The 26,875-nt window shown below is 43.5% G+C and overlaps 2 protein-coding genes across 3 annotated transcripts in view; one reads left to right on the top strand and one right to left on the bottom strand.

The window, feature by feature from the left end:
- Positions 1-11,408, bottom strand: part of UBE2N (ubiquitin conjugating enzyme E2 N) — a 39,461-nt gene extending 28,053 nt beyond the window's left edge. The window contains exon 1 of the mRNA XM_039471644.2: positions 11,221-11,408. Coding sequence (XP_039327578.1) covers positions 11,221-11,250 — 30 coding nt within the window. The 5' untranslated portion in view covers positions 11,251-11,408. The remainder of the gene's footprint in view (positions 1-11,220) is intronic.
- A 269-nt stretch (positions 11,409-11,677) lies between these two features.
- The window catches only part of MRPL42 (mitochondrial ribosomal protein L42), a 76,831-nt gene continuing 61,633 nt past the window's right edge, over positions 11,678-26,875 (top strand). For both annotated transcript variants that reach the window (XM_074402431.1, XM_074402430.1), the window contains exon 1: positions 11,678-11,922. The gene's annotated coding sequence lies outside the window, so the exon portion shown is untranslated. The remainder of the gene's footprint in view (positions 11,923-26,875) is intronic.

Genomic DNA, 26,875 nt, shown 5'->3' with positions numbered 1-26,875 from the left:
CTAAATATGAATTTCACAACTAGAAATACTTTGTTTGCCTAACAGTTTTTGATGTGATCTCTTTGAACACAGTCATTAAACAGTCATAATTCTTCTTGACAAGACTGATTATATTATCCATCACATACTACATTTCTAGACTATGCCATGCTTTCTGTCTCTCCTTCCAGCTTCCATATCTGCTACCTCATTTGCCCAAAACTCACTCACACTCCTTCCTTCTCTTGGCCTCGCCAACACTTATTCTTTGAGTTTAAAAACACTTCCTCAACAGATACCTTTCCTGCATCCTTTGACTATGGTAAATCCTTTGCATTCCTCTTTATAACACATCTTACTATAATTTCCTGTTTCAGGACTATGTCTTCCATTACACAGGGATGCCTTTCTTGTTCACCTGGACTACTGCTAAACACATATTATGCATTCAGTGAATGTCCAAGTAATTGAACTAAAAGATACATCTTATGAATGACAAATCACAAGGTTACAGAAAACTGAAATTTGGTCATGGGCTCTCCCTAGGTTACTAAAACCACTTTGTCCCCGCCTCATACAGAGTAACATGGCAATCCAGTTGTCTTTAAGAGTCACGAAAAAACCAACTACTTACTAACATTTTCCTGAGTATAAATTTCTTTCTAGTGTTTCCTTAACTACAATGCCTTCAATCCCTAGAACTGTAAAGACTTTAAAAATACAAATTTATTTGCCCAAAACTAACCAAACTGACAGAGACATAATGTGGAGGTACTGAAAACTAAAACAAAATCAAAAACAAAACAAAACAAAACAAACGGAAAATCTAAAAACAGAAGTTTTTTTTTTTGAGAGGGAGTCTCACTCTGTCACCCAGACTGGAGTGCAGTGGCGCAATTGCTCACTGCAACTTTTGCCTCCCAGGTTCAAGCGATTCTCCTGCCTCAGCCTCCAGAGTAGGCAGATTACAGGCACACGCCACCACACCCAGCTAATTTTTTTGTATTTTTAGTAGAGACGGGGTTTCACCACGTTGGCCAGACTGGTCTCGAACTCCTGATCTAAGGCGATCCACCTGCCTTGGCCTCCCAAAGTGCTGGGATTACAGGCTCAGCCGGCAATTTTTTGTAATGCAAAATACATCAACCTTAGATTCTGAAACCAGTATCTAAAATTACTTTAAATTACAGTAAAATCCTAATTATTCAGAAGCATCTCATTTACTGGTCAATTCAGAACTTTACTCAAGAAATTTTAGGACAGCTTCATCCAGGATTTTTAAAGAATATAAAATGCCCCCAGTGGTGTCATGTAGCCCTTGAAAGAATGAATAATAATTATTTCTGCTGATTCTGAGGGCTCTTAACCAATTATTCACTTTCTCTAACCACACAGTCATGTTTTTGCCACCAGAGACCCTGGGGCCACCAATCACTTAACTTGAGAAGAAATTTTAAAAGCTGCTGAGATTTTAGCTGAAGTTAAAAGATTCTCTATTATTTGATAATTGGTATATCCCTGGTGATTCCTTCATATACTACATTTGCAAAGAAATTTTCAACTTCATAATGAAACAACAGTCCAACTCATTTTTCACATACATAAGAATTTTTTCTCAATATAGCATTACTACATACACTATGCCTCTCAGATTTATTTTGTTTTTATAAAGTAATATTGTGAGCTGGGTGCGGTGACTCACACCTGCAATCCCAGTACATTGGGAGGCCAAGGCAGGCGGATCATGAGGTCAGGAGACTGAGACCATCCTAACATGGTGAAATCCTATCTCTACAAAAAAATACAAAAATTATCCGGGCATGGTGGCACAATGCCTGTGGTCCCAGCTACTCAGGGAGGCTGAGGCAGAACTGCTTGAACCTGGGAGGCAAAGGTTGCAGTGAGCCAAGATCGCACCACCACACTGCAGCCTGGGCGACAGAGTGAAGACTCTGTCTCAAAAACAAAAAAGATAGTAACACTGTATAAGATACAAATAAGGCACCTACATCAGAACAATGATAACTATGATTGTAACGTCAAAAGCCTCTGCTGAATGCTTCTGTCCTCATTTCCTTGTTTCTAGTATTTTTCTATAGCACATAGGCATCCGTAATTCATTATAACAAAATATGTGTTCAGAATCCATACGACTTGAATCTGTAGCATATTTTCTTTTTTTTTTTTTTTTTTTTTTTGAGACGGAGTTTCGCTCTTGTTACCCAGGCTGGAGTGCAATGGCGCGATCTCGGCTCACCACAAACTCCGTCTCCTGGGTTCAGGCAATTCTCCTGCCTCAGCCTCCTGAGTAGCTGGGATTACAGGCATGCGTCACCATGCCCAGCTAGTTTTTTGTATTTTCAGTAGAGACGGGGTTTCACTATGTTGACCAGGATGGTCTCGATCTCTCGACCTCGTGATCCACCCGCCTCGGCCTCCCAAAGTGCTGGGATTACAGGCTTGAGCCACCGCGCCCGGCCTGCATATTTTCTTCTTAAATCCATTTATACAAAGGTAAACTATCCTATAAGGTATAGGGAAAAAAGAAGTACTGAACCACACATCAGGAATCTGGTCATCCAACTTCTTTGGCCTACAAATTCCTCACCAGAGAAAGAAAAGGACAGAACAGATGTTCTCTAACGTGTAAAACTCTGGTTTTAAGAGTGGTCATTAACGTGTGTGGAAAAAACTCCAAACTTCAGCAAAGCAAATGCATAACATTTCTGGTCATAGTCATTCAGCACAGTGAATACTAAAGTGTTTGATAATTTGGCGAAACTCAACTTCAACTGTGCATGAGTTGATCAATCTGGACAAAGGAACTGCTTGACACAGAGGAACTTAAAAAATAATATTGAACTGACTGCTATTTTTAACTTACTTTCAGTTATGTTCATATTTCACAACCAAAACATTAGATGGTGTATTAAAACAGTACATTTAGAGCCTGAAAGTTTAATCACTACCAAAGGCAATCCAGGGATTCTTAACGTGGAACACATGGAGACCTAGAGAATCTACAAATAAACTTGGCAAGCATCTGAATCCCCAGAGTCATACGTTTAAAAAAAATAGCTTCTTTTCGTAGGAAGAGGTCAGAAAATTCTTAAATGAATCAACTGAAAGAACTAAAGAACCACACTGTTCCTGGCCAAATTTTTACAAGTTTTCTGTTTTGAATTCCAAAGGTGATCTTAATTATAATTAATAAATCCATTTTCATCATAGTAAGGTTTTTTATTTATTTATTTTTTAGAGACAGGGTCTTGACTCTATCACCCAGGCTGTGGTGCAGTGGTGCATAGTTCACTGCAGCCTCTGCCTTCTGGCTTCAAGTGAACCTCCTGCCTCAGTCTCCAGTTAGGATTACAACATGAACTACCATGCCTGGCTAAGTTCCCTTCCCCGCACTCGGAGGTAGATAATTTCTGAAACATCGTGGTAAGTTTTTCATGCTTTTAGTTGAAAAAAAACCATTATCAGCCAAGGATTTTCAGGGCTTAAAAACAACAGGTGAGTTTTCTAAATCAATTTTCTTAATAATAGCTTATGCACTAGAACAGGCGTCCCCAAACTTTATACACACAGGGGGCCAGTTCACTGTCCCTCAGACTGTTGGAGGGCCGCCACATACTGTGCTCCTCTCACTGACCACCAATGAAAGAGGTGCTCCTTCCTGAAGTGCGGCGGGGGGCCGGATAAATGGCCTCAGGGGGCCGCAGTTTGGGGATGCCTGCACTAGAATATCTATCAGATGAGTGGCTTTTAAATAGTAATAGGAAAAAATAATGCATGTACTTTTTAAAATCCTATTAAAAAAGTAAATTCAAGTCTCAACATAAAATCAGACTGTATCCAATTTTTAAGAATTTGAAGCTAAGTCACAGCAAATAGAAAAGTCCATTTTTCCACTGCACTCCAGCCTGGATGACAAAGACCCTGTCTCAAAAAATTAATTAATTAAAGGTTTTTTGGCCAGGCGTGGTGGCTCAAGCCTGTAATCCCAGCACTTTGGGAGGCCGAGGCTGGTGGATCACAAGGTCAAGAGATCGAGACCATCCTGGTCAACATGATGAAACCCCATCTCTACTAAAAATACAAAAAATTAGCTGGGCATGGTGGCACATGCCTGTAATTCCAGCTACTCAGGAGGCTGAGGCAGGAGAATTGCCTGAACCCAGGAGGCAGAGGTTGCAATGAGCCGAGATCGTGCCATTGCACTCCAGCCTGGCTAACAAGAGCGAAAACTCCGTCTCAAAAAAATAAATAAATAAAAGGTTTTTTGTTTGTTTGTTTTAAAACAGAGTCTCATCCTGTTGCCCAGGTTGGAGTACAATGGCACAATCTCGGCTCACTGCAACCTTCGCCACCTGGGTTCAAACGATTCTTCTGGCTCAACTCTCTGAGTAACCGGGATTACAGGCACCTGCCGCCAGGCCCAGCAAATTTTTTTTAGTAGAGACAGGGTTTCACAATGTCGGCCAGGCTGGTCTCAAACTCCTAATCTTGTAATCTGCCTGCCTCAGCCTCCCAAAGTGCTGGGATTACAATTATATGATTTTTTTCTTTTTTTTTTTTGAGACAGTCTTGCTCTTGTAACCCAGGCTGGAGTGCAATGGCACAATCTCAGCTCACTGCAACCTCCACTTCCCAGGTTCAAGGGATTCTCCTGCCTCAGCCTCTGGAGTAGCTGGGATTACAGGCGCGTGCCACCACGCCCAGCTAAGTAGAGATGGGGTTTCACCATGCTGGCCAGGCTGGTCTCGAACTCCTGGCCTCATGATCCACCCACCTCAGCCTCCCAAAGTGCTGAGATTACAGGCATGAGCCACCTCATCCGGCCGTATTTGTTTTAAGTAAATTTTTCAGCACCATAGAAAAGGGGCCAGTGGGGGAGGAAGACGAAAAGTAAATTTTGGGAATGACTGGTACAATTCTAATTTCAGCAGGCTGGCTCACTAGGTTTTAATCAAATAAGACAACCCCTAAGGTAAGGTAACTACTTTTTCTCAAGGCTATATTTTATCATTATTATTATTATTATTATTATTATTTTGAGACAGGGTCTCGCTCTGTCACCCAGGCTGGAGTGCAGTGGCACGATCTAGGCTCACTGCAGCCTCAACTTTGTGGACCAAAGCGATCCTCCCACCTCAGTCTCCTGAGTAGCTGGGACTAAAGATGTGTCACAACCTGGCTAATTTTTGTTTTATTTTTTTGTAGAGACAAGGTCTCACTATGTTGTGCAGGTCAGTCTCAAATTCCTGGGCTCAGGGGATCCTCCTGCCTCAGCCTCCTGAAGTACTGAGATTACAGGCATGAGCTACAGCGCCCAGCCCTCATGATTTATTTTAAAAAGACGATTAAAGGAATGCCCGTCACTATACCAATGTAACATGTAAAGCTAAAACAGATTTGGTTTTGACCAAGGACATAACTATACTTCTCATTTATCAGTTCCCGAAAGTGATTCTTCTTTATGACAGGATTATGGAGAACTTCTCATTTGAGGGCTATTTTAGGTACCTCTTAACCTTTATGACTTTAAGCTTTAACTGTTCACTTTTTTTTGGTGGAGACAGAGGTCTCACTATGTTCCTCAGGCTGGTCCCAAACTTCTGGCTTCAAGCAATCCTTGGGCCTCAGTCTCCCAAAGAGCTGTTGTTATAGATGTGAGCCACCAAGCCCAGCTTCAGTCACTTTTATTGGCCAAAAGAGCTTTTTTTTCAGGAAATAAGGCAGAAAAACATAACAACGTTCAGCTAAAAACACAACTACCAAGACTCACACTTGCGCAAAATATCATACATACGAAACTTCATTACAGCATCGTTTATCTAGCACAATTTAGGAAATGATCTAAAAGTTATGAATAAGCAATTAGTTACAGCAAAGTCTAGGCCAGGCACAGTGGCTCATGCCTGTAACCCTAACACTTTGGGAGGCCAAAGTGGAAGAATCACTGGAGCCTAGGAGCTCGAGAACAGCCTAGGCAACATGACAAGATCCCATCTCTATTGAAAAAGTGTTACAATTTCCAAGATTAAAAAAATAAAATAAAGTCTACCCACAAGATTTCATTAAATAGCCCTCTGAAAAAATGAGCCAAAGCTGGCCACTATGGTGCATACCTGTAGTCCCAGCTACCGGAGGCTGAAGGTAGAGGATCACCTGATATAAGGAGTTTGAGGCAGTATACAGTGTACTATGAACATGCCTGTGTAAAGTAACTGCACTCTAAGCTGGGCAAAAGTGGCAGTCTGTCTCTTTAAAAAAAAAAAAGTCAACTTGAAGATACACAGGTGGTTAGAGGGGGAGAGAAGAGTATCAGGGTATTTGCATGAGAAGGAGAAGACGCCTAACTTATAGCACAAAGTTGCTCTAGTCTTTCGGTAAGGACGCACAATAAAAATAGTGGTTGAAGCCAGGCACAGTTGGGTTGCTCATACCTGTAATCCTAACACTCTGGGAGGCTAAGGCGGGGGTGGATCACTTGAGGAGTTTGAAACCAGCATGGCCAATGTGGTGAATCCCCATCTCTCCTAAAAATACAAAAATTAGCTGGGCGTGGTGGTACATGCCTGTGAGTCCCAGCTACCTGGGAGACTGAGGCAGAATTGCTTGAACCTTGGAGATGGAGGCTGCAGTGACCCAAGATCATACCACTGTACTCCAGCCTGGGAGATAGAGGGAGACTCCATCTCAAAAAACACACACAAACAGTGGTTGTCTAAGCAGGGGAACTGGCATGCTGAAGGACAGATGAGGGATTCTCTATGTATCCTTCAGAGCCTTTCAAATGTGCTCTATGTGTGCTTTCTTAGTTAATAACATAAAAGATACATAACAGAATAGGCACACACACACACAAAATAACGTAAAAGATTTATATGTCTTGTTTTTAAATGAGCTTATGAGTGCAAACTGTGACTAATTTTAACTTAGCTCAGACACTGATTCAGACAGAATACAGCAAACAGTAACAAAGTCAAATTATGATATAGAATAACAACTCTCCTAAAACTTTCTTCCAAAGAGATTAAGGCTCATCTATTCAGTTAGTCAATTAATATTTCAGTATCTACTATGCACCAAGGATTGATGCAGGCATGAATGAGCAATGTCCAGAACACCCGAGTCCCTTATTTGATGAAAGTTTAATGAGGAATACAGAGACATAAACAGTAAATAACATAACTTTGAAAGTAATAAGCACTAGACAGAAGAAAGGGAGATAGGAGGATCAAATTGCAGTGGAGGAAAAAGGGAAACTGGTTTATATGGTACAGGTTAGGTAGAGGATACAACATATGAGCTACGAACGAACAACCGGACAAAGCAAGCAATGCAATAAACAGGAGGAAGGCCTGGGGACTGGAATCAGCTCAACCACTTATTGTTCAGAGTACGGCAAAGCAGCAACAGTGTGGCTACAGTGGAGTGACTCAAGGAGAGAACTGCAGGTGAGCTCAGAGGTAGGCAGATCCCAGATGAATGTAGGGCCTTACAGCTAGTGGGGGAAAAGGCAAGATTCTAATATAAGTGTGATGGAGAACCTCTACAGAGTTTTTAGCAGGGGAGTAACATGTTCTGTATTTTAAGAAGATAACACTAGCTGCTGCTCCAAAGTAGGCTAATGTGCAGGCCAGGCAGTAAGTGATGGAAGTGAACAGAGGTTTGAAAGGAACAGAAGTTTGAAAGAAACTGAGGGAAAGTGTCTGACTGAGTGTGTGTGTGTGTGTGTGTGTGTGTGTGTGTATATATATATATATGTATATATTCAAAGCAGAACCTACAGAATTTGCTACTGGATTAGATACAGGCATCTAAATGAGATAGCAACTAGGTGAACAGTAGTCCAGAAAATTAACTTAAATTTATATAGTTAGTCATTTTACGGTAACAAGAGACAGGGAAAGGTTACACTAATCAAGATCCAAATTCCGCCTTTTGACAGCTTTACCTTAGGAAAGTCATCTAAGTCAGTTTCCAGACTGCAAAACATATTGTCTGGTTCACAAAAATGTCTCTAAGAATCAAATGGTTAAGAAATCTACAGCTAGTTCTTTAAGGCCTGTGCGGTGGCTCACACCTGTAATCCCAGCACTTTGGGAGGCCAAGGTTGGGGAGAATCACAAGGTTAGGAGTTCGAGAGCAGCCTGGCTAACATGGTGAAACCCAATCTCTACTAAAAATACAAAATCAGCCAAGTGTGGTGGCATATGCCTGTAATCCCAGCTATTCGAGAGGTTGAGGCAGAACAATTGCCTGAACCTGGAAGGCAGAGGTTGCAGTAGGCCAAGATTGTGCCACTGCACTCCAGCCTGAGTGACACAGGGAGACTCCGTCGAAAGAAGAGAGGAGAGGAGGAGAGAAAGAGAGAAAGAGAAAGAAAAAGAGAAAGGAAGGAAGGAGAAAGAGAAGGAAAGGAAAAAGAAAAGGAAAGAAAAAAGAATGAAATCTACAAATGTAAATAATGAACATTATACATTAGAAAGCATAATATTAACAGTCATGCAAATCAAGCCACTTCGTTTTATTATTTTCATTAGATTAGAATGGTTAACACTGATGCTATAATCAGTAAATTTCATCCTTTGAAAGTCAAAGTTCAGGCAGGGCACAGTGGTTCGTGCCTGTAATCCCAGCACTTTGGGAGGCTGAGGTAGGTGGATTGTTTGAGGTCAAGAGTTTGAGATCAGCCTGGGCAACAGGGCAAAACCTTGTCTCTACAAAAATTAGCTGGGTGTGGTGACATGCACCTTGCAGTTCCAGCTACTCAGGAGGCTGAAGTGGGAGGATCATCTAAGACCAGGAGATGGAGACTGTGGTGAACCATGATCCTGTCACTGCACTCCAGCCTGGGAGGCAGTGAGACTGTCTCAAAAAAAGAAAAGAAAAAAAAAGCCGAAGACACCCAGAAATAAAACAAATTAACAGTCCAGGCAACAAAGGCATGTCCCTTTTGACTCAGGACAATACCACTACCCCCAACTACCACACAGAAGTTTGTATAGTAGTTGACAGAAAAGAGGCACATTTTTAAAATAAATTCTGATTTTTTTAAAGCATTTTCACTGATTACGGAACAATCTACATAACACAAACATAGGCGCTTAAAAAAAATCTAATATTTTAATCGTCTGTAAGGATAGGAGAAAACCATCCTTTTAAGCTATAAATGACATTAAACTAATAAGATAAAACCCAAATCAAGGTACCATTCATTAGATCTTGTTCTCAACAAGATACCGTAAAATTAAGATTATATATTACAGTATGTTACTACTGTCTTAGTTTGAACAGCAAAGTGTAATGCCCAATGTGAATTAAATTATTATATGCCAAATGAATTAAATCATGAGGACTTCAACTTACTGCCTTAAACCATTTCTGTAAATTTATAAACAAAGTTCCACAGAATTTATTTTTTCATCCAAGGCTTTCATAGTACTGTGCATATCTTCATAATCAAAAATGGAAAAAATGCTTGTTAAATGCTTAGTTCACTATGTATTTTAGAGAATTATCATGAATGTCAACTTGCATTATGTACTAGTCAATAACCTAAGTAACAAAAACTCAAGGATATTTGGTGTATGGCTGTATCACTTCTTATTCACTTTTCAACTGGGGCCTCAATAAACATGGTCTTTGGGGAGCATGTGACTGCATAACTAAAATCACATTTTAAGGACCTGCCAATACATATGACAATTAAAACTCCTTGGATAGAGTCCTAGATAAATCCACACACAACAGATTTCGCACTACGAATGTTCACGTTATTAGATTCTAGTGCTCACTGACAATCTGTTCTACTTCTCTTATTTCTAAGAATTTCTACCATAAGAAAACGACTCATTTCTCTACATCAAGCACCCTTAGGTCAAGGATATCTCCCTCATCTCAGATATATTTAAACGAAATTGCATGAAGCACTATACAGTACATGCATCCCCCTATAGATTTTACAAGAATGAACAAGACTAACATACACGTTTGCCAGGTTATATCAAGCAAAATGATGCTGCAATTTAGTCACCTTAACTGGCGAATTTAGCCACACAAATGTTCAACTAATTTCCCTCATAAAAACTGACACAAAAATTTCAGATTTAGTTGTTGTGGATGGCAAGAAATATCTCACATCTGAAGACTTGTTAGTTAATATTTGGTGAAGACTTTACAAAAATCAAAAAATAGAAAATGTTATGGATCCACATGTACTTGTCAAAGCATAGTATTAATAAACAGCCAATTAATAATTAAAGCGCACCAAATCGAGAGGCAAAAGATTTCACAAGATCCCCCACAGAGGCCAAGGCAGGAAGATCTCTGAGGCCAGGAGTTTTGAGATCAGCCTGGGCACTATAGCGAGGCCCCATCTCTATGAAAAAGAGAGCGCGAAGAAGAGAGAGAAGAGAGAGGAGAGGGAGAGAATTCCCCATAACTGCGGCCCTCCCCCAGCCTTGCTGTTAAAACTGTTTCCTCGGAACAGCTCTGAAAGAGTTTGCCAACCAGAGTGAAATCACTTCGCAGAGACAAACGAGCGGAAACGTATTTAGAGGAGAACGCGGAAGCAAGGGGAGCGGGACGCAGAGCCCCACGTTCCGGGACCCAGATAGCAGCGGCAGCCAGGGGCGAACATGTGCTGACCGCGGCAAGAAGCGCGGGCCTCCGGAGCCACCTCCCGGGGCGCAGGGCCCCGCCCGGCTTGACCCTCCCGGTTCATTCATTCTGCACCCGCGGCTGCCGCACCTCCGCGCCCCCGTCGGGGCCGAGAAGAGGGGCCCGGTGGCCAAGGGGCCCTGTCGGGCCACAACCCCCGCCCGGACTCCGAGCCTCCACTGCGATTCCCGCGCGCCCAAGGCCTCCGCGGTGAGGTGGTCTTAGCAGCTACGGAGGCCCGCGCCCAAGCCCAGAGTCCCGCAGCCTTGCTGCTCCACCCTCCACCGGGGCTCGGGCCAGGACTCCGGCCAGGACTCCCTAGCCCGACGGGCGGCCGCCTGGAAGCCCCCGGTCCCCGCTGCCCGGCTGCCCAGCCGCGGCCGGAAGTCTCCCCGGCGCCCCCTGCCCAGCACCCGACTTCCCTCTCCGCCGCGGCCAGACCCTCTCAGGGCCGGCTCAGGCCTCCCAGCGCGGGCCGCGAGCCGAAGGAGGCGAGAGGCCGTGCTGCCCGCCCAGCTGAGCCGACAAGAGCAGAGCGGAGGGCTGGAGGCCGGCCTGGGCGGTTACCTTGATGATCCTGCGGGGCAGCCCGGCCATCTTGTCAGAACCCGAGTTCGGCCTCTGGTCTCGTCTCCGGCTCCGCTCGCCTCACGCACGAGTGGAAGTCCCGAGCTCCACTTCCGGGGGACGTTACCGCGCCCGTCGCCGCCGCCGCCGCCGAGGCCCCTCGGGAAATGTAGTCCCTGCTCGGGCGCAGGCTTGGGCACCGGCGGGCTTCCCTCCGACCTGGCCCCCTCCCCCGCGCGCCCCGCCCCAACCCCGGGCCGGGGGTGGCGGAAGTGACGCGCCGCGGCGGGGCAGGGACTTGGGAGAGGCGGCGCGGGGCTGTGGCGCTCGTGGCCGAGCCTGCTCACGACGGTGGTACTGCGCGGCCCGCGCGCGCGCGCGCGAGCCTCTTAACCGTAGCCACGCCCGCGCCGGTGGGCGACGTAACAGAGGAACCGAGGCCCGGCCTCCGACGTAGGCCATTCATTCTTTCGCGCGTTCGTTCATTCAGCTCTGCCTGCATTGCGCGCGTTCTCGGCTGGCACTGCAGTAAACGACTGCGGTGGGGCTGATCCGCTTAGTCTTTCCTCAAAGGGAGGGTAAGACCGAAACTCGGTGGCAAAGCTCTGACTGGGGGTCTCTCCAGTGACTCACACCCTGTTGAGGGAATTTTGATGTTTAAATGGTATGAATCGGACCTCTAACACGCCCCTTGGGCCTCAGGTAGGCTGAAGGAAAAGGATTTGGAGCGAGTTGGAGGCGGGAAAAATGGTTGTGAACGCTTGGACCTAGCGACTGAGACGGATTTGCTAACAGGACGAATGACCAAGGAGAGGTTTAAAGAACCCAGAGTAATCCGTAAACGAGAGATTACTCATGGAGTGCGAGGTCTTATGAGAGAATTAGAGTGGGGGTGCTCGAAAATTGAATTGCTGGGGAAGCATTTTGTCTTGACGATGGATGGCTTGCTGTGTGATGGACTGTTTGTAAGCATTTTACTTCATCTTCACAGCAATCGTAAGGAGGAGGTGTTATTTCCATTTTACAAATGAGGCTTAGAGAGTTAACTTTTTCCAAAGTTGTGGGAGGAGAAAGTGGAGCTGTTTGGTCCCCAGGCAGGTCTGCCAAGACCTGGCCCTTAGCTACTTAACCACAGTGCTTCCTAGCACGGTAACAGACAGTAGATGGTGAATGAAGACAGGGCTGACCATGCCTTCCGAGAACTTAGATTCCAATGGAGTAGGAAGACAAGTAAACGATTAGTTACAATCCAGTGTGTTAAGTGCTGTAATGGAGGTTCCTCCAAGGTGCTATTTTAGCAGAGAGGCATTACCTGCTTGAGAACTCAGGGAAGCCTTCTTGAAGAAGTGGAGTACTAAATGATGAGTAAGAACCTATCAGACCTGGTAGGGAAGAGGATGCCAAGCATAGGAAATGGCCCATGAAATGGCATTATGAGAGAGACAAAATAGTGCACTAGAGAAACTGGAACTCTGAATGCAAGAAACCTACTAAGAACAATGAGAAATACTTTGTGCTGGCACGATGCTAAATGATTACATAGAATAGTCTTATCATTTAATTACAAAGCAGATGAGGTAGGCTGTATTATTGGTAGGCTCTCTCATTAGATGAGAAGCCAAGGCTCAGAGGGTAATAATGAGAATTTCACATAACCAGAAGTCTGAAATAGGTGGTTCTGTGACTAGAAGAATCTGCAAACGTAAATGAGACTGGACAAAGGTACTTTTCAGAATATTTTATAGAGGACCCAGGATAATTCATGCTGGTAGGCAGAATAGCAGAACACTATTGTGTTGGAAGTGTGTAGGTCTGCCGTCTGGACAGGGCTTGGCAGGAAAGCACACCCTCCTTGTGTTGCATCAGCCTGTGCAGACACAAGATTGACTTCCATGATGGTTCACAAGGTGGGCAAGTTGGTACTGGCTGTTTCACTCCAAGTGAACCTCTTCCTGGGGCATCTTGGGCTTCCCGACTGCATGGTGGCTGGGCTCCAAGAGTAAGTGTTGCAGCAGGCTGAAATGGATGCTAAATCACGTTTTTTGACCTAGCCATGCAAATTACGTGGCCTCGTGGAAGTCAGATGGCATCACAATAACCATAATCCAGCAGTCAACCAGCCACAAAACCCACCCTGTCTCAGGGACAGGGGACATGGACACCACCTCTTTTTTTTCGTTGGTTTGTTTTTAGTAGAGATGAGGTTTCACTGTGTTAGCCAGGATGGTCTTGATCTCCTGACCTCGTGATCTGCCCACCTCAGCCTCCCAAAGTTCTGGGATTACAGGTGTGAGACACCATGCCCATCTGGACACAACGTCTTGAACAGGGAGCTGCAAACTCTAGAAACTAGCAGAATATATGTGATTGAAAATACGGTTGTAGCCAACTTTGGAAAACAAACTTCCCATCAGAGTATGCTTACCAGCCACTTGCCTTGGAATCACCTGGGGTGCTGGTTTAAAAAAAAATCGTGGAGCTAGAGCCCTTCCCCCAGGGATTCTAATTCTCTAGGTCAGTGCTGAGACCTGGGAATCTGCATTTATACATCGGATACTAACATTTGGAGACAAATTCTGAACAAACGAGAACAAAAAAAATGATAAGCAAAACAAAAAAAGGTGGCAGGTGCTTTTCTTTTTTTCTTTCTTTTTTTCTGAGACAGAGACTCTGTTGCCCAGACTGAAGTGCAGTAGTACAATCTTGGCTTACTGCAACCTCTGCTTTCAGGATTCAAGCAGTTCTCCTGCCTCAGCCTCCAGAGTAGCTGAGATTACAGGCAAGCACCACCACCCCTGGCTGATTTTTGTATTTTTAGTAAAGATGGACTTTCACCATGTTGGCCAGGCTGGTCTCAAACTCCTGGCCTCAAGTGGTCCACCTGCCTCAGCCTCCCAAAGTTCTGGGATTACAGACTGAGCCACTACGCCAAGCCTCCTTTTGACTATTTTCTATCAGAACAAACAGTAAGTATCATTCAGGTTAAGAGTGAGAGCTCTGGAGCCCCCAGCCTGGGTTTGAAAACACACTTTGCTTGATTTCTCTGTCCTTCATTTTCTTCACCTATTAAATATATTTGCCTTCATGTGGTTGTCATGAAGTTGAAATGATATAATTTGTATAAGGCGTTTACAACAATAGGCAGCACTTAGCAATCACTAATTTTTTTATATAATTTAATAGAACCATATATAGTTTTCTTTAGGAAACCAGATTTTTAAAACTTGATAGTGGCCGGGCGCGGTGGCTCAAGCCTGTAATCCCAGCACTTTGGGAGGCTGAGGCGGGTGGATCATGAGGTCAAGAGATCGAGACCATCCTGGTCAACATGGTGAAACCCCGTCTCTACTAAAAATACAAAAAATTAGCTGGGCATGGTGGCACATGCCTGTAATCCCAGCTACTCAAGAGACTGAGGCAGGAGAATTGCCTGAACCCAGGAGGCGGAGGTTGTGGTGAGCCAAGATTGCGCCATTGCACTCCAGCCTGGGTAACAAGAGTGAAACTCCGTCTCAAAAAAAAAAAAAAAAAAAAAAAAAAAAAAAACTTGATAGTATAACCTTGTTTGGTAGAGATTGGTTTTATGGCATGAAATTCTCTGAGAATATTATTTAAAATATACATTTTCCATGTCCAAATTGTTTTTTCTGTTCTTTCCCTCTTGAGGACAGCTCAGACTACACTCATCTGGAAACTAAAATCTGAACTTCTGATTCATATAAATCCTGTGGAACAGGATATCTTCTGGAAGAACAGGTTGCCACAGAGCTGAGATAAGGTTCTCGAATTAGAAGGCTAGTTAAGAATCCTATTTACTATATCTAATACAGAGATAGACAACAAAACAGCGAGCGGCTACCCGAGCAGGTTGTGGGCTGGAGTGATGAAGAATCAGAGATAGTTAAGAGGATACGAAGTAGCAGACATTTAGGATGAACAAGTCTAGAGAGCTAATGTACATGAGAGCTATAGGTAGTAAGTTTACACTATATGTGAAATTCATGCTAAATAAGTAGATTTTAGCTACTCTTGTCACAAAAACAAAAAAATAGGTAACTGTGTGAGATGATGGATATGTTAATTTGCTTCCAAATAGCAACCTATTTACTACTGATACACGATGTATTCCATACCATCATGTTGTATACCTTCAGTATACACAATAATTTTTGGGGGCCAGGCACAGTGGTTCACCCCTATAACCCCAGCACTTTGGAAGGCTGAGGCGGGTGGATCACTCGAGGTCTCTACAAAAAGTACAAAATTAGCCAGGTGGCACATGCCTGTAATCCCATCTACTTGGGAGACTGAGACAGGAAAATTGCTTGAACCCAGAAGGCGGAGTTTACAGTGAGCCGAGATGACGCCATTGCACTCCAGCCTGGACAACAAGAGCTAAACTCTGTCTCAAAAAAAAAAAAAAAGAAAAAAATGAGACAGAGTCATCTCACTTGTTGCCCAGGCTGGAGTACAGTGGTGTAAACATGGCTGACTGCAGCCTCAGCCTCCACCACCTGGCCTCAAGTGAGCCTCAGCCTCCTGAGAAGCTGGGACTACAGGTACACACCACCATGCCTGGCTAATTTTTAAATTTTTTTAGAAACGGGTTCTAAAAAAATTTTGAACCTAAGATGTTGCCTAAGATGGTTTTGAACTCCTGGGCTTAAGCAACCCCTCCTGCCTCAGCCTCCTGAAATGCTGGATGACAGGTGTGAGCCACCTTCCCTGGCCAAAACTTATTTTTAAAAATCCTATTTACTATACTCATAAAATATGGTTAAAATAGAATATCTAAAAAACTGATCATGTACCTCAAAAATATATATACCTACTATATACCCACAAAACATTTTTTTAAAAAAACTACTTGAATTCCTTCAGAGGTGGGATGTTGAACAGTTAGAGAACAAAGGTAAAAGGGAAGCTTTTTACTCTGTACTCTTATACCTTTTGAATTATGAACATGTGAACGTTTTACCTATTCAAAATGTGAAATATGTATTCAGTTCACTAACTTCAATAGAATGCTCAAGAGTTATTCAAAGCTCTTACAGTGCTGATCAGGAATTATATAATACACTCAAAACTCAGCAAAAAGACGCTGTTCCAGGTCCATGGGACTGAATAAATAATAACAGTGGCCAGATAGCTTCACTAAGCTAGTCAGAACTCTTTTTTTTTTTTTTTCGGGTGTCTTGCATTGGAACAGAACTCTTATTTTTTTATTTTTTTAAGAGACAGAGTCTTGCTCTGCTGCCCCAGGCTGGAATGCAGTGGCTCAATCATAGTCACTGTAGTCTCCAGCTCCCCACTCAGCCTCCACCATGCCTGGGTAATTTTTGTAGAGACTAATTTTTTTTGTTTTGTTTTGTTTTGTTTTTTGTTTTTTTTTTTTTGAGATGGAGTTTCACTCCTGTTACCCAGGCTGGAGTGCAATGGCGCGATCTCGACTCACCGCAACCTCCGCCTCCTGGGTTCCGGCAGTTCTCCTGCCTCAGCCTCCTGGGTAGCTGGAATTACAGGCACGTGCCACCATGCCTAGCTAATTTTTTTTTTTTTTTATTTTTAGTAGAGACAGGGTTTCACCATGTTGACCAGGATGGTCTCAATCTCTTGACCTCGTGATCTACCCGCCTCGGCCTCCCAAAGTGCTGGGATTACAGGCTTGAGCCACCGTGCCCGGCCAAGACTAATTTTTGTAGAAACTGGGTCTGGCTATGTTGTGCAGGCTGGTCTCAAGCTCCTGGTCTCAATAAATTCTCCTGCCTCTGCCTCCCAAAATGATGTTGGACTTACAGGTGTGAGCCACCACTTCTGACCCAGAAATCTTGTTTTTTTTTTTTTTTTTTTTTTGAGACAGTCTTGCTCTGTCACCCAGGCTGGAGTGCTCAGCTCACAGCAACGTCTGCCTCCCGGGTCCAAGCAATTCTCCTGCCTCAGCCTCCCGAGTAGCTGGGACTATAGGCATATACCACCATGCCCAGCTAAGTTTTGTATTTTTTAGTAGAGATGGGGTTTATCCATGTTGGTCAGGCTGGTCTTGAACTCATGACCTCAAGTGATCTGCCCTCCTCGGCCTCCCAAAGTGCTGGGGTTATACACATGAGCCATCATGCCCAGCCCATAACTCTTAGCTAATTAGTCTTTTTGTTGTTGTTGTTCTTTGTCAGGCCACACTCTCCTCGTTTCTTTCTAGCCTCTGCTCCTTCTGGGACTCAAAGTGCCAGCACCTTTGCATTGTCTTATAGAGAACAAGCAAGCAAGAATGAATGCTATGTTGGAGGCATTAGAGGAATCCTATTCTATGAGAAACTCCTACTCCCCCAAACAATATTTTACTGCCCCTCGCTGCTTCCTCATTACCCACCTCCAAATATTTCGGGTTTTCTACTTTGGTCCTGTAATGGCAGAGGCCTAAGTACTATTTACCCTATAGGCAATAACTTAGGATATATATGCCTGATCTCAGAGTCCGCAATCTTCTATATCTTGGTCACCATTGTATTCTGGGCCCAAGTGCAGGGACTGCTACCTGTACACTCTCAAAAAATACTTGACAAGGGAATAAATCAGTGCAGGCTGAATATAAACACCTGTTTGAGAATGGTTGCCATAGATGCATGATCCGTAATCGAACACCTACAGAAAGCACAGGATGTTTATGTTTATCTCTAAACCTTTCAACCTGACTTCCTGGAGGGCAACAGAGCTTTTCTACAAACTCTAATGCTTTTCAGAAAAAGAATAGAGTAGTTCAGTTTGGAAAACGGTGTCTTAGTCACCTTTAATAGAGGTCCTATTTCAATTTATATGCAATTGTCATCAGGCAGAAGTATTTGTTTGTAAGATCCTTTATTGTTTCTTGCAGCGTAGGGAAACTGTTTCGTGGGCGATCAAGACAGAAGAATCTGAGAGAAGAGGGTTCATGAACACTGACTGAAACAGGCAGTGGGTGGGTGCGGGTGTGGGAAGAAAAGACTGCACACTGATTTTTAAAAAGAAAGAAAAATTGCCTGGTAGCTTATATTCATGCCTTCAACATAAGTCATTGAGCACTCACAAACTGTTCACCAATAGAGTACCAGCCTATAAGAAGGACCTGTGTGGGGTCTTTCAGGATTGTAGGCAGTCCATAAGAAGTGCTGACTCATGTGGAAGACCCTGGGAAACGTGAGAACCAGGAGAATCAGAGTAATATCGTTTAGCTTTGTTTTGTGTTTTATGCTGTGCAAAGCGTTTCTGGACTGGGCGCGGTGACTCATGCCTGTAATCCCAGCACTTTGGGACTCCGAGGCAGGCAGATGAGTAGGTCAAGAGATCGAGACCATCCTGGCCAACATGGTGAAAACCCGTCTCTACTAAAAATACAAAAATTAGCTGGGTATGGTGGCATGCACCTGTGGTCCCTGCTACTCGGGAGGCTGAGGCAGGAGAATCCCTTGAACCCGTGAGGCAGAGGTTGCAATGAATTGCACCACTGCACTCCAGCCTGGTGACAGAGTGAGTGTTGAAAAAAAGTGAGTGACAAAAAAAGTGTTTCTGAATGTTATCTCACCCAGGGACAGCCTTTAAGTACCTTTAAGTGCATCTACCACTACAATGATTCTGCAGGACCCATCGTTGATTCTGCAACATTTTTCTAAAAGTAGATGGAGCCAGGCATGGTGGCTCATGCCTGTAACCCCAGCACTTTGGGAGGCCAAGGTAGGCAGATCACTTGAGGTCAGGGGTTTGAGACCAGCTTGGCCAACATCATGAAACTCCCATCTCTACTAAAAATACAAAGAAAATTGGCTGAGCATGGTGGCATGCACCTATAATCCCAGCTACTCAGGAGGCTAAGGCAGGAGAATCCCTTGAACCCAGGAGGTGGTTACAATGAGCCAAGATCGCACAACTGGACTCCAGCCCAGGTGACAGAACCAAGACTCTGCCTCAAAAAATAATAATAATAGATAAATAAAATGAAAGTAGATGGAGGGGGTGTCCCACACATATATTTGTCTCCTTTCTCTGGGCCAGTTCTTAGTGGAAACAGGATTCCAGAGGTTGGTGACTCAAGACATTTGGCCAGAAGCCTGGCTGGAACAGGAACTCTGCAAAGTAGAGCTGACTCCTCCACCTGTGTGCCACCCTTTCAGGTTCCCAGGAGAACTGTTTGCTTTCCACATCCTTGGGCTTCAGTTGCTTCTTAACTCTGCCAGTGACTGCCTACTCAGCCCCTACCCAGCCTAAACTGTTCTCCCATTTCCTCCCACCTGGGGTGCCCCACACAGGTTTCTTTTCAGTTCACTCCCATCATCTTCTTCCTCCCTCACCATCGCCTGTCTGTCTCAAGTCTGATTGATTTCTCCTGTTTCTCGATTATGTCACTTGCTGTCTGCAAAAAACTGCTCACCTGGTTCTAGTATGATTAGAAATGTTTTTGAATTCTATTTTTCTTCTGAGTACAGTGATTTGGGATCAGATATACCCTGGAACAGATGTTTTCAGACTTTGGACTGCTTGCTCACCTCAGAGGCTAGTTGAACATACCGGTGCAGGGACTCCACCCAAGGTCTTCTGTGTTCAAGACACAGTCCCCATGTATCTGTTTTTAACAAGCTCCCTAGGGACCACTGAAAGGTCTAAAGCTTGAGAGTCAATCATATTATCTAATCTTTTCAAGAAAAGCAAAATAGTTGCAACAGGAGCCTTGACTTATAATTTACGTACTCCTGTTTTTCTAAATTCCTCTGACCCAATACCTGTATCTTTACTCCTGCCTATTCAAATTCCTTTGGTCCAAGTGTGATATATTTCAGATTGTTGGAGTTTAAGTTGACCGCCAGGTGTTCAGTATTCCAGATTGTTGGATTTTGAGTGTTAGGTTTTGTTCACTTCTTTCTACTCTTGAATTTTTTTTTTTTTTTTTTTTTTTTGAGACAGAGTCTCACTCTGTCGCCCAGGCTGGAGTGCAGTGGCATGATCTTGGCTCACTACAGCCTCTGCCTCCCGGGTTCAAGCAATTCTCCTGCCTCAGCCTCCAGAGTAGCTGGGACTATGGGTGTCCACTGCCACACCCAGATAATTTTTGTATTTTCAGGTTTCACCATGTTGGCCAGGATGGACTTGATCTTCTGACCTCATGATCTGCCTGCCTCGGCCTCCCAAAGTGCTGGGATTACAAGCGTGAGCCACCGCACCTGGCCTTCCACTCCTGAGATTATAACCAGTAGAAAAACACAACAGATGAAAATTAAAATATTGGTTTCATTATTAATAAACCTGATTGAAGAATATAGCTCTCAATCAGCCGTCCGTTGGGCTTACTAATGTTCCCCCACTAGCCCCATAGTTGCAATTATAGCTATGTAGTCACTTAGCACAGCTGGTCAGCTGCAAGCTGCTTAACTTAAATTCACCAATCAGAACACATTCCTCTTCTAATCACAAAACTACTTGACTTTTTCTTACGCTTCTGCTTACTTTTTGTTGTTAGCAGAGATGCTGTTGTAACATCTCTGTTAACAACAACAACAAAAAGTAAGAAGAAGCGTAAGAAAGATGTTAGGCGTTCAAGACAAAGCTAGACAACTTGTTCTCTATTAACATGGGCTTGAACTCCTGGCCTTAAGTGATCCTCCTGCCTCAGTCACCCAAAGGCTGGAATTACAGGCATGAGCCACCATGCCAGGCCCCTGAAAGCAACCCCAGATCACAATCTGGACAATCTCATCGTTGCTTTGAGTGTCCTATAATGAATCATACTTGCATTCTCTCAAACACTGTAATTTTCAAATCTGGTGCCTTTTCACAAGTGCTTCTCCACCCCATCTGCCGGTTTCTTGCCCTCCTCTGTGAAGTTTTCTCCATGCTCTCCAAAACACCTGTTGATCATGTTCTAACAATGATCACTTGCAATAATCTGTTCACCCGTCTTTCTCACCACCCTGTGCACCCCTTTAAGGCGGGGAGCACCATATTCTTCTTTGTTCAGTGGCAACATAATGGCTACATATATTCCTTCCTTCTTGGCTTCATTCATTCTCTGCCTAAGATGTATTATACTAGACCATCTATGGGAACTTTTTTTTTTTTTTTTTTTTTTTTTGAGATATGGTCTCACTCTGCTGCCTAGGCTGGAGTGCAGTAGTGCCATCATGGTTCACTGCAACCCCAACCTCCTGGGTTCAAGCTATCCTGTCACCTCAGCCTCTTGAGTGGCTGAAACCATTGAAACCATAGGCACATACCACCATGACTGGCCAACTTTTGTATTTTTTGAGCCACCAGCCACAAGACCCGGTTTAGGAACTAAATTTTTTTTTAAGTTTTTTTTTTTTTTTTTAAGATGGAGATGGGGTCTTGCTGTGTTGCCCAGACTGGTCTCGAACTTCTAAGCTCAAGGGATCCTCCTGCCTTGACCTCCCAAAGTGCTGGGATTACAGGCATGAGCCACCATGCCTGGCCTAGGAAGTATTTTTTTTAACGAACAAGGTAGGATCTCTGATCTTGAATTTACTTTTTTTTTTTTTTTTTTTTTTTTTTGAGATGGAGTTTCACTCTTGCTGCTCAGGCTATAGTGCAATGGTGTGATCTTGGCTCACTGCAACCTCCGCCTGCTGGGGTCAAGCAGTTCTCCTGCTTCAGCTTCCCAAGTAGCTGGGATTATAGGCGCCTGCCACCACACCCAGCTAATTTTGTATTTTTAGTAGAGATGGGTTTGCACCATGTTGGTCAGGCTGGTCTCAAACGCCTGACCCCAGGTGATCTACCAGCCTTGGCCTCCCAAAGTGCTGGGATTACAGGTGTGAGCCACCATGCCTGGCTTGAACTTACATTCTAATAGAAGAAACAGACATTAAAAACTAATACAGTTTGGTGTGACAAGTTGTTAAACCAAGATATAGAAGACGCAATGATGGATATATACAAGACACAGAGAAGGCTTCTTCATCCATTCAAGTATTCAATAAACATTTATGCTGGGCTCAGTGGCTTACACCTGTAATCTCAGCACTTTGGGAGGCTGAGGCAGGGGGATCACCTGAAGTCAGGAGTTCAAGACCAGCCTGACCAACATAATGAAACCGTGTCTCTACTAAAAATACAAAAATTAGGTGGGCATAATGGTGGATGCCTGTAATCCCAGCTACCTGTGAGGCTGAGGCAAGAGAATTGCTTGACTTCAGGAGGGGGAGGTTGCAGTAAGCCAAGATCACACCATTGCACTCTAGCTTGAGCAACAGAGCCAGACTCCATCTCAAAAAAAAAAAAAAAAAAAAAAAAAAAAAAAAAAAAACAAGAAACATTTATTTCCTTAGTGCCCACTAAGTGCCAGACACTATACTAGATTCTGCAAGTAAAATTATGGGCAAAATCAGACATAGAACTACCTTTATGGATCCAGGCGCAGTGGCTCATGCCTGTAATCCCAGCACATTGAGAGGCCGAGACAGGTGGATTACCTGAAGTCAGGAGTTCAAGACCAGCCTGGTTAACACGATGAAACCCCATCTCTACTAAAAATACAAAAATGAGCTGGGCATGTGCCTGTATTCCCAGCTACTCAGGAGGTTGAGGCATGAGAATTGCTTGAACCTGGGAGGCAGAGGTTTCAGGGAGCTAAGATCGTGCCACTGCATTCTAGCCTGGGTGACAAAGTGAGACTCTGTCTCAAAAGAAAAGAACTACCCTTATGGGCTTATAGGGGATGGGGACATAACGTTAATAGAATTGTCACAAAGTAAGTGAAAAATATCATGTTAGGGTTCTTAGTTATAGGCATAGAAACTGACTCAGGCTGACTTAAACAGAAAAGGAATTAACTGAGAGGACATCGGGTGGTTCACATGATCACAGGAGAGGCTGCAGACCAGGCTCAAAAAACACCTGGTATTTCTTCTCCCAAGTTTTCCTTTTTTTAGAGACAGGATCTTGCTCTGTCACCCAGGCTGGAGTACAATGGTAAGATCATAGCTTACTGCACTTCAAACTCCCGGGCAATCCTGCAACCTCAGCCTCAGCCTCCTGAGTAGCTGGGACTACAGATGCACCACCACAGCCAGCTAATTTTTCTTTTTTGTACATATGGCATCTTGCTGTGTTACCCAGGCTGGTCTTGAACTCCTGGCCTTAAGCAATTTTTCCGCTTGGCCTCCCAAAGTGCTGGTATTACAGGCATGAACAACCATCCCAGCCACCTCCCCAGTTTTCCACTAGACTTTTCTTCTCTGCCCTCTTCTAGGTATAACATTCCCACATCCAGAGTCTTTGGGATTTGTATTTCCATATCCAACTGAGGTGGGCTGTTAGGTATGGGAGTCTGAGGTCTAATTGTGCTTTATGCCGATTTTCAAATATTCCATCACTTTTCAGCCCCCTCATCCCTCCTGCCTTCCTAAATACTTGATGTCACCAATTCCTGTGCCTTGGTGCAACTTGCATGCTTGACTTTGCTCTACCCAATCAGGTACTATTCCTATGTCTGTTGGCTTCCATTTTTGTTCTCATTGTTGTTTGGGTGTGATTTTTGAGAGATGAAGGCAAAAACATCTTTAAGTTGATGTATTTTGTTGTCTTTGAGGCAGCTTTCCTACACAAGATTATTCAGAATTTTTTTTCTTTTGAGATGGAGTATCACTCTGTCACCCAGGCTGGAGTGCAGTGGCACAGTCTTGGCTCACTGCAACCTACACCTCCCAGGTTCAAGCAATTCTCCTGCCTCAGCCTCCTGAGTAGGTGGGATTACAGGCACCTGCCACCATGCCCAGCTAATTTCTATATTTTTTAGTGGGGGTGAGGTTTCACCATGTTAGCCAGGCTGGTATGGAACTCTTGACCTCAAATAATCCACCTGCCTTGGCCTTCCAAACTGCTGGGATTACAGGCATGAACCACTGTGCCTGGCCATTCACAGATTTTTTAAAAAATAACATTAAATTGATTGAAGTAACAGTAAAGTGTAGGATTTTTGTTTGTTTTTGAGACAAAGTCTTGCTCTGTTGCCAGGCTGGAGTGCAGTGGCGCAATATTGGCTCACTGCAACCTCCACCTCCCGGGTTCAAGCGATTCTTCTGCCTCAGCCTCCTGAGTATCTGGGACCACAGGCGCATGCCATCACACCCAGCTAATTTTTTTGTATTTGTAGTAGAAACAGGGTTTCACCATGTTGGCCAGGATGGTCTCGATCTCTTGACCTCGTGATCCACCCACCTCGGCCTCCCAAAGTGCTGGGATTACAGGTGTGAGCCACCAAGCCTGGCCAGTAAAGTGTAGTTTTTCCTCAAGCTTTCAAGTTTGATTTATAGTTCTTCTTTTTTTTTTTTAACTCTAAGTTCTGCGGTACATGTGCAGAATGTGCAGGTTTGTTACATAGGTATACACGTGCCATGGTGGTTTGCTGCACCTATCAACCCATCATCTAGGTTTTAAACTCTGCATGCATTAGGTATTTGTCCTAATGCTCTCCCTCCCCTTCCCCCTAGCTCTCAACAGGCCCCGGTGTGTGATGTTCCCTTCTCTGTGTCCATGTGTTCTCATTGTTCAGCTGCCACTTACAAGTGAGAACATGCGGTGTTTGGTTTTCTGTTCCTGTGTTAGTTTGCTGAGAATGATAGCTTCCAGCTTCATCCGTGTCCCTTCAAAGGACATGAACTCATTCTTTTTTTTATGCTACAATAGTTCTTACTATTCTATTTATAGACTAGCAACTAAAATAATACTTGAGTAAGTTAAATACATTTAAAGATTAAATATTGTGTTTCTTTGTTTTTAAACAGGGTCTCACCATGTTGCCCAGGCTGGTCGTGAACTCCTGGGCTCATGCGATCCTCCTATGTCAGCCTCCCAAAGTGCTGGTATTACAGGCCTGAGTCACCGTGCCTGGCCATTTAAACATTTAAAGTTGCATTCATAAATTTGGCATATACAATTTTATTTTCCAGCCCTTCATTTTTCTGACTGATAAATATTCTTAAGTACTGAAATAATTCTTATAAATTAAAAAATAAATCTAAATATGGCAACTCTCCTATTAAATATTCTGATAATGCTTCCAAACCTAATAGAATTTTTTTACACCCTCCAACATTGACTTACAAGTCTAAATGAGCTACCTAAAGACAATTTTTAAAATTTATTTAAAATTTAATTTTGTTTTAGATTCAAGGAGTGCAGTAAGAATACAAAAAAAAAAAAATTTTTTTAAGTGCATGTGTATGTCTGCTACAAGAGTGTATTGCATGCTGGTGGGGATGGATTGGGGTTCTAGAGTATCCTTTACCCAAATAATGAACATTGTACCTGATAGGTAATTTTTCAACCCCAGTCCCCCTGCAAACTTCCTCCCTTTGGGTGTCTATTATTTCCATCTTTATGTCCATGTATGCCCATTGTCAAGCTACCACATATAAATAAGAACATGTGGTATTTGATTTCTTGTTTCTGAGTTAGTTCACTTAGAATAATGGCCTCCAGCCCCACTCATGTTATTGCAAAGGACATTATTTCATTCTTTTTTATAGCTGCATAGTGTCCCATGAGATCTCTCTCTCTCTCTCTCTCTCTCTCTCACACACACACATTTTCTTTATCCATTCAACTGTTGATGGGCACTTAGGTTGGTTTCATGACTTTGCTATTGTGACTAGTGCTGTGATAAACATATGAGTGCAATTGTCTTTTTTAATGTAATGATTTCTAAGGAAATATTTTTTTTTTTTTTTTTGAGGCGGAGTTTCGCTCTTGTTACCCAGGCTGGAGTGCAATGGCGCGATCTCGGCTCACCGCAGCCTCCGCCTCCTGGATTCAAGCAATTCTCCTGCCTCAGCCTCCTGAGTAGCTGGGATTACAGGCACGCGCCGCCATGCCCAGCTAATTTTTAGTATTTTTAGTAGAGACGGGGTTTCACCATGTTGACCAGGATGGTCTCGATCTCTTGACCTCGTGATCCACCCGCCTCGGCCTCCCAAAGTGCTGGGATTACAGGCTTGAGCCACCGCACCCGGCCAGGAAATCATTTTTTACAAAAATTGGGATCACAAATTACAGAAGATACGAAGGACCTGGGAACATGTTAAAGTTTGCCCCAAGGATGCACTCAGCAAAGTCCAGACTGTGGGAACCTCTTCAGGGCAAACAACCTGGTTTATTTGACAAATAAATACAGGAAAAAAAAAGAGAGAGGAATTGAGGAGAAACTTGTAAATTAAAGAAACTTAAAAGTGATATTAAACAGTTAAAATGAATGCATCTAATTTGGATCCTGACTCAAAGAAGCAAAGCAAATTTAAAAGATGACATTTATGAACCATTTGGAAATAGTTGTATATTCACCAGATATTTGAGAATGTTAAATAATCCTTGTCAATTTTTAAAAATTGTATAACGACACATGGTTAAGTTAGAAGAAAGGAGTTCTTACCTATTAGTGATTCTCAGTGAGATAGTTATAGATGAAATTACAGGCTACGTGTGATTCGCTTCAAAATAATATAGGAGAAGGTACAAGGTGGGAGTACAGATTAAATAAAATTGGCCATGAGTTATCATTGTTAAAGCTGAATAAGAGGTACCTGGTAGTTTATTATACTATTCTTTCTAATATTGTGTATGTTTGAAATTTTCTCTAATAAGAAGTCTATTAAAATTAGAATCATAGGCCAGGCACAAT

This window comes from Saimiri boliviensis, chromosome 7 (genome assembly GCF_048565385.1).
Source record: "Saimiri boliviensis isolate mSaiBol1 chromosome 7, mSaiBol1.pri, whole genome shotgun sequence".
In the NCBI taxonomy this organism is placed as follows: domain Eukaryota; kingdom Metazoa; phylum Chordata; class Mammalia; order Primates; family Cebidae; genus Saimiri; species Saimiri boliviensis.
This window is presented reverse-complemented; position numbering and strand designations above follow the sequence as displayed.